The sequence below is a fragment of the Microchirus variegatus genome (genome assembly GCF_963457635.1).
Source record: "Microchirus variegatus genome assembly, chromosome: 4".
Lineage (NCBI taxonomy): Eukaryota > Metazoa > Chordata > Actinopteri > Pleuronectiformes > Soleidae > Microchirus > Microchirus variegatus.
The window spans coordinates 29,962,607-29,971,496 of record NC_139805.1 but is presented as its reverse complement, the minus strand read 5'-3'; the positions used below and the strand labels follow the sequence as shown (position 1 = coordinate 29,971,496).

The 8,890-nt window shown below is 40.1% G+C and overlaps 1 protein-coding gene across 1 annotated transcript; it reads left to right on the top strand.

The window, feature by feature from the left end:
• Positions 1 to 7,129: 7,129 nt before the first annotated feature.
• gpr25 (G protein-coupled receptor 25) lies at positions 7,130 to 8,248 on the top strand (the record flags this gene model as incomplete). Its single annotated transcript, XM_083888293.1, has 1 exon — positions 7,130 to 8,248. One exon carries the CDS (start codon positions 7,130 to 7,132, stop codon positions 8,246 to 8,248), a length of 1,119 nt encoding a protein of 372 aa, XP_083744419.1.
• Positions 8,249 to 8,890: the final 642 nt, after the last annotated feature.

Below are 8,890 nucleotides of genomic sequence, written 5' to 3'. Positions count from 1 at the left end.
TCAAGATAAGGTGTGGTCAATCTGACATCAATCACGGGTAAGAAAAAAACATCACCCCTCTGTAAACTGACTTCAGAGGGAGCCTGGCTGCTCTTCTCCTCCCTGGAGATCAGCTCCTTCATTGTCAACAGGGCTGAGACTTAAACCGTCGTGGGACAAGATCATCTCAGGTCTAATCAGATCAATCCAGCAGCAGCAGCAGATGCTCAACTTGAGTCAAATAAATGTCAAAATCCAATCCTCACTCACTTCGGATCAGAAGTGTCATATCCGTGGTTGCAGTTTAGTACGACCTTGTTCTTCACTCATACACGGACAAGCTAAGCCAAAGCATGCTGGCTCCGTGCTGAGAGGGTCATTCTCTGTCAGCTGACGCTCATCTCTGCCCCACGAAGGCGACCATCTGCTCCAGAGTTCCCCTGGGACTTAAGGGCAGGCCAGTTGTACAAGTACAACCATCAGTTGACTGGTCCAGTCTCCGGCTCTTACAAATCTCCATTATCTCATCATCATCATCATCATCATCATCATCATCATCATCATCATCATCCAAAATGATGTGAAACTGTCACGATTTATCACTTCAGCCATCAGTTCACAGTCTTCTAATATAGGCACAATTACATAAGACATGGTTTGAGTGTGAAGTAGTCAAGGCGAGAACCACCACTGGAGACAAAGTAACAAGAATATTCATTAATGAATGTACAATGTGTCTCTGATGAAGGCCAGGCATTATGAACGGCTCATAAACTGGAGTCATGTAAAGGGGTAATGCAAAGTAATAAAACTGTAAGATGTTACGACCCAACACCAATAACATTAATGCAGCAAAGCAAAGGTCACTGGTGCCTCATTTGTGTCTTGCTTTAACTGCGTAATTGTAAAGACATAATCATTACACATGGTATTTGTGAAGAACACGATCATTAAGCCAGTCAAACGTTTACTGCATCGCTGAACGTTATGGTGTTTAAAATCACAGAAAGTCACAAATCTGTGGGAAACAAAAGAACAGCTTTTGGTACTGATTTGATATTTTTTTATTATATAGATATCGTGTCTTTTAAGTGAGGACACATTATATCTGAGTGTTCACTGGTTCACTGTCAGTGACTGAATCTAAGTGTTTATAATGAATATGTGTCTGTGAACAGAGGTCACACATCCCTTCATGAGAAAAAAAATGTCTTTCAATCGGAACTGAACTGGTATTAGTCACTGCACCGCAACACATTTCAGCATTTTGAGACAAAGGCAATAAGTACATACAATAAGTACATATTATTATTTCTTCATAAGCCATAAGACATCCAGTTTTATTTTGTGTTTGTTTATTTTTTCTTCTTTTTTAAATATATTGTTCATTGACCATTGTCATATTTATTAATTACAACAAGTTAGTTCTTGTGTGTTTGTTTAACCAGAAATCACAGTGAACTACTACATTAAGGGAAAGAAAAGATAAAACTTGAAGATGCTAAATAGCTTTGACAAGACCTGATTAAACAGCATGTGCACTGCAGTAAATATCACCAACTATACAATGTACAATGCAACATCAGTTCATCAACTCGTTTGATGTCCTGGACGTTCACTCTGCTGCTGCCAGCTTCACATCAGTAATTATTAATAATAAATGATTGTGGCTCTGAGGTAGGACGTTTAATTTTCTTTCTACATGAAGCACAGCAATTTGTAACCTTTTATCTAAAAAGAAACATGAACATTTTTCAAAATGACATCAGAAAATCTAGCCATCCTTGTATCCATACCAGTCTGGCAGGGAGCCAGTACATCTCATCGCTCTGTTACTCGAGATAGTGAGTAGTTTAGTTTCATCACTTAACCACAGCTTCCGGGGCTTAAATCCTACTAACAAGCACATTTTATTGCGCAATATTTAGCAATGGGTTTAATTCAATGACTTATACATTGTACTGTGCATTGAGAATGCAGTTTTTGATATTGTGCAAACATGTGGATGTATGATTTGAAAAGAGGCCAAACATCAGTGGTTTTGGGGCATGGCCTTATTTACCACATTGTTTCACCACAATAAACATTTCACTTCACATGATCTACTGGAGTTCTACCAGGAATTTAAAGCCATGGCAGCTACAACTGTGCTGTATTCTGTGATTTCGAATGTGATTTTGAAAATATGACCGACTGAAGCTTTTTAGTTTTGATCAATATATCTTTTTCTCCACAAAGTATTGCGATGCAGTGTTGTCGAGAGATTCATTTATTGTCTACCGCTTTATCCTCCACATGAAATTCGCAGGGGTCGTTGGGGCCAATCCCAGGTGACATTGGCCCATGCTGGACCGGGTATACCTACACACACACAACCATTCACACTCACACCTGTCCAATTAACCTCTGCATGTTGTTGGACTGTGAGAAGAAACCAGAGAACCCAGAGAAAACCCCCCACACATGTTCACAGTGAGAACATGCAAACTCCACACAGGGGCACTCGATTGGACCAGGTGGCAAACCCAGGTCTTTTTGCTGCAAGTCAACAGTCACTACTCCACCCTGTGACCCTTGTTGAGAGATTATACTTTACCTTCTAAACTGTCAAACTATGACTATTATGGTCAATTTCATTATGTAGTTTGTATGCGAATAGAGAGGACCTCAGGCAGAAATCTGACACAGAGGAAAGTGGGTTAAAATGGTGAAGTAAAGAGGGAGCAGTTAAAAAGGCCCTGACCACATTAAAATGACAGAATAGAGGCCTGAGTTCATTGTGTTAGAGGAACTTTTGATTTAATTAAACAGCTTAAACAAGGACCTTTCATGACTCCCTTTTGGAAAAGTAGCACTAAACAAATGAGGAGCAAATTGTGTGTGTGTGTGTGTGTGTGTGTGTGTGTGTGTGTGTGTGTGTGTGTGTGTGTGTGTGTGTGTGTGTGTGTGTGTGTGTGTGTGTGTGTGTGTGTGTGTGTGTGTGTGTGTGTGTGTGTGTGTGTGTGTGTGTGTGTGTATAAGTGTGCATATGCGTGCACGTGACACCCCCACCCTCCCCGCCATGTGTAACAATCACACTGACGCATACCACCCTTTCTCTCCTCAAATAAAAACAGAGTAAAAGGAAAAGAGAAATCATCCACTGTTGAAGTACTTTACGAGATCCTCCTCTCAACAGAAAAAGGACTAAGTATCCATGGGAATCTTAGCACGTTGGGGAGGCCTTTCTCCCTTCTTCTCATCCGCTCTCCCCCGCTGCACCCATGGACCAATGCAATTGTTTATTTTCTCCCATTGAGGCTGCTCAATTCATTGGCTCCCACATTTACTCTGCTCAATTGGAGTGAGACAGCACTTATTCGGGGAGAGGAATGTAGCGCTCCACTGACAGAGCAGCAAGAATGCAGAAGAAATAATTAAAACTTTTTAGAGGAAAAAAAAAGAAGAAAAAAAGCCACAGCTGAGTGTGCTGGAGAACGACGGCAAACTGAACATGATGTACTGACGGGATTTTCTGCCCTGATGTGTATATCCACACATCACCTTGACACTACAAAGTAAGAGAGTGTTTGAATAAAGCACAATGCCAGAGAGAGGAGCTGGGATCCTTTCAGGAGGTCATTCACTCACAGTGCTTTCTATAAAACTAAAACTCCCTGCAGAACAATGACGCGCTCTCCGGCCTCTTGTAAGACGTGGCCTGTCCTCCAACCTCACTGTTCCCTGCACCAGCACAATAGCTGCGAGCTGGACTGTGGAGTTCATTTCTCCTCAGGTCTATTATGTCTTGAGAAGGCAACCGTGATGACAGTTTCCTTCTCTGTAAAATGGTTGTGGTTGCCAGAGCCTTCTCTCTCCTGTCAGTTTCTATTATCTTTAATCAGTGCTCAATGAGAACCTCTCACAGCTGAGAGAAAAGACACAACCCATGATCAAGACTGAAACCAGTTCACTGTTTGGTGAAGATAAGCTGATGCACAGAAACGCAGCAACAAGCAGTTTCCCCTTCAGCTTGGTTTCCGTTGTGGTGTGTGCACCAGGCAGCTGATGAAGGAAAACAACTGCACATCAAATTGCCATTAACAGTGCCAGCTGCATCACAATACAGGATATTCTGTGGTGGATGAACTGTTAGAGCGCTGCCACATAAAAGACAGCATTCATTTCAGTTATACAGCCCCGAATCATGCACTTGCTGAAAAGCTCTTTACAATTTGTGCTACATATGACAACTTCTGTCCTTACACCCTTATTTGATCTAGCAATTTTCATACAAATGTTGCATAAAGTTCACAGAATAAAACAAAATAAAATCCCCAAATCCCATCCCCATTTATTGCACGTCCTAAAAAATACATAAGATTACAATATATTGAAAGAGTAATAGTAATAGTAATAGAGTATAGCAAATGTAGACCACACAACACTTCATGTAAATGAAAACAATGTTTGTTAGTGAAGGTGTACTTCATGAAGTACAAGCCAGTCATTGTACTTCCTACAATGACTGGCTTTGCAGGTTATCATCATGGACCAACTGACCCTCAAAAGAAGATGAAAGATGAAAAAGAATGGAGATGATGAAACCTTCAGTGTAATATCACACCGTTACTATGATTGCCGTGGTAACCCACATACAGATCAAAAAATGTTGAGGGCAGCATCTGTCTGGGTGGGAAACATGCTGTGTGGCTAGTGGGAACGCAAATTGTGAAAATGTGTTTTTCACTATAATTCCTGCCAAATTAATTTAATCACCCTAAAAATGGCAATTTTTGCAAAAAAAAAATTAAAATGAATAATCAGAGTGGATACAAAAAAGGTGCAAGGTAGTTTTATTCATAATGCACTCATACATAAATGTAGCTTCAAGGAGCTGTACAAGACATTTAGACATCATTAAAAACATTATGTCTGTTACATTCGAACCATCATGAAGTGAGTTCACACAATGATCATCTCCACACGACTCTCTCTGTGTTTCTCAATAAAGCAGTGTTTTGTTTGTGTGTCTGAAACATGGGAAATTCATAAAAGGGTGAACATTACAATCCATAATATAAAGGGAATGACAAGAGATTCTATGAAATTACCCCATGGAGTAATAGGATGACAGTGTCAGGTAAATAATAAACTCATCATGCACAGTAATTGTTGTCTATAATCTTGCATAGTGGACGAAACCACCGCAAATAGTCAATGATGAAGTGGATTTTATTGAATAAATTGTCACGGGTTCACATCCTGGATGTGTCTGGTGAAAGTGACTTTAGAAGAAGGCAGATGTCACGGTTCATGTTCAGCCCTTCAGTGAGAAGTCAGTGAGAAGTAAATGAAGCTGGGACACAGTCGGAATTGGACCCGGGCTTGTATTTGCATATTTACATATTCATATTAATTGCTTATTCTGACTTTGAAAACATAGTTCAGCGAAAAAAAATCACAAGATCCATTGAGCAGCTGTTGGGCCTCAGCAGATGGATCTTGCCCAGTTGCTGTGGTGTCTTAGGTGTTGTTGGCGTATACCATGATTAACTTCAGAGAAAGTCAGCTACCTCACTCTGGGAAATGTGTGCTCTTATTGCTCTCATGCCATTTGTAATTAAAGACAAATGATTATATTATTGACCTGCAGTCTTAATGACCTAAAACAAGAATGAAAGAAAGGGTAAGAAAAAAAGGATATTTCACTTTCTCAGACATTGCTGCTGCTTGCTGAACAAAAACTACATCACATGATATTAAAAGATCAAACATACATGGACATAGTTAAAGTTACTGAGATGCAGAGAGAAAAAAGAGAAAAGACAAGCATTCCTGTAAAGTAGATAAAACATTTAAAATCTGATTTCAGATATCACAGTCTACTTCCTGCCTGAGTCGTTTTCACTGATGAGAAGAAAAAATCTCAGCAAAGCAAAAGTCTTTGCAGAATATTTGATTTATTTGCAGAAGCACCATTCAGTGTGAATATAGGCAGGAGGTCACCACATGCAAAACACAAGTAAAGCTCACCTGCCCCCTACTGGTCAAATACAGCCAATACACTAAGCAACAAGTTTAAAAACAAAAAAATAAAGAAAAAAAAGTGGCAGATCGTGAACTCCAGTGTGTGGTAGGAATGTGTCTTTTTATAATATTTTTTTTAGTATGACCATTACAATAGTTCCTGCTACAAGCCTTAAAATAGAGAATGTGCAGAAGATAATAAATAAATAAGTAAAACATAGCACATAGTATGACAGCAGACAGGAAATGGAATTTGTTTCCGCCACTTCCAGTGTCTTTGTCAACATGTTGGTTTTCAAGACACAAGCAATATTGTAGATTCTTTTTTTTTGTTCTTCTCTTCTTTTTGCCATTAACTCATTGAAAAAAGAGAGTGCTTATGAATATAAAACTGTCATCAGAATACATACTGTATGGACTGAACTATTACTGACATTCACAACTAATTCATTCATAAAAATTAAAAAATTCCATGGCAATTGCATGGCTCTAGGGAGGCCACCAATAAATGAAACAATGACTGGCTTTGCAGGTTATCATTGTGGACCGATTGACTGCTGCGTTCTATTTCTGGTGAGGGTGCTGGCTGTCTGGGCAGAAGCCTGCTGCTTGGCTAGTGGGAACACAAAATGTATTTCACTTTAATTCTTACAAAATACATCTACTCGCTGTAAAAAATCACCTCGGTCAGATCGGTCTGGATGTACTCACCAAATTTGGTGAGTTAACGTGCATCTTCTCTAAGTGTGCTCATATGTAAGAGAAAGAAAAAATAAAAATGTGAAGAAAAATAAAAAAGCAGTCAAATCAATCCAAGCAATCAAAGCAGATGCAATAAAACCCTAATTGAGACCATGCATTGGATCCCCTTTAGATGCTACTATTGAAAAAAACTAGGTTGCCATGTCAGGTTATACCTGCTAAAATAAGCAAATCGGCAAAAACAAAATCAAGATTTCCTATCCGGAAATGAAAGTAACACAGTCGAAGGATAAACAGTGTAAATGTGATAGAAAGCATAACAGATCAGGTCAGTCTACGCCTGTGGGTTTGTCATACAATAAATAGTAGCAGCATGTTGCATGCTCAGTAACCACCCTGCCACCACAGCTGCACTGCACAGCCTCCCTGTCATCTCACCATGGACGCCTACACTGGCGATTATGATTACTACAACTACACTGAGAGCTTTGGCGATGGAAATGTCAGTCTCTTTCTGGGTGACTGTCCCACCTCACACCTTCATGGCTCCAACATCTTCCTCCCTGTTGTATATTACCTCATATTTTTCACAGGCGTTGTGGGAAACCTCTTTGTCATCACAGTCATGTGCAGCAAAGGTCAGAGAGGTGGGAGGCTGGTGGACACATTTATTGTCAACCTGGCCATGGCTGACCTCATCTTCGTGCTCACCCTGCCACTGTGGGCCAACTCTGCCATCCAGGATGGCCAGTGGGATTTTGGACCTGCTGGGAACCTGCTGTGCAAGCTCAGCAGCTACATCATTGCCGTGAACCGCTTCTCCAACATCGCCTTTCTCACCTGTATGAGTGTGGACCGCTACTTGGCTGTGGTGAAGCTGATGGACTCTAGGCACCTGAGGAGCAGTAGTTGCATCCGCTGCACTTGCACTGCAGTGTGGGTGAGCTCCCTGGTGTTTGGCATCCCGTCCTGGCTGTACCGTGAAGTGACACTCTCAGGTGATGGAGTTTTCTGCGTGGACAACAACAGCTCGCCCTTTTTTCTCGGCATGAGCCTGACCATAACTTTACTCACATTTGTTTTTCCAGTGTTGATCATCGTGCTCTGCTACGGCACCATAGTCATGCATCTCAACAAGCACTGTGTTACTGCTGTGAATCCTCGAGCAGAGGCCCGACGCAGACACTCTGTTAAGATGGTCCTCTCTATCATCGTGGTCTTTGTGGTGTCCTGGCTCCCCTTCAATATTTTCAAAACCATTATTACTGGCTCGCAGCTCTCAGCGGTCTATCAGAGCTGTGGTGTGCCACCATGGCAGAAGGATGGGCTCCTCATCTCATGCTGCCTGGCCTTCATAAACAGCTGCGTGAATCCAGCCATCTACTTTTTCTTGGATCATCACTTCCAGCGACAGGCCAAGTTCCTGTACACAACCTGCAGAAGGAAGCAGAAGGTACAGAAGGGTCACAATTCCTCAGCTTCTTTCACAAATGCCGGCACTTCAGAGAGCTTTGTGACAACTGGTGGTGGGAGAACTCAGCTTCACACGATTGAGTAGGACACATTCTTCATCTAACTCCAAAGATATTAAGTTACAATGCAATACGACACTGGGGCAGCAGCTGTTAATAAATAAAGCAATTATAAATCAAATTCTAAATTAATTTAGCTAGATAAGAAGATGTGGAAGATAAGATAAAGTGGTAGAAGATGAGGGAGTGAGAGTGAGAATTTAGTTTAATTTTGATCATCTGATAATCATTTGGTAAAATAAACAGATATGCAGTGTTTTTAATATTGTCTAAGACAGTTAGATGACAAAAAAAAAGTTTTACTATGTTAATCAAAAGAAAAAGAAAAATAATAATAATAAGACAGATTTATTGATGATGATGATGATGATAAGCATTACTTACAGCGCTCTGTGATAAATGATATAAAATATTTTGTGAATGTCATTTTGTACAGTTTTATTTTGATATATCCCTTCATCCTACTTTTCTATATTGAACATGTTTTGCTGTACAATAATGATGATAAAATCCAATTGTACTATTGTAATGGTTTATACATTGTATTACATAATTACACACTGTATATTTTGCTATGATAAGATTGCTTTTTTTAAAGAAATATGCAATAAAGTTATTTTTGTCTTGCAGAAATCTATGTTATTATTTTTAATTTATTTTGTGGTTCT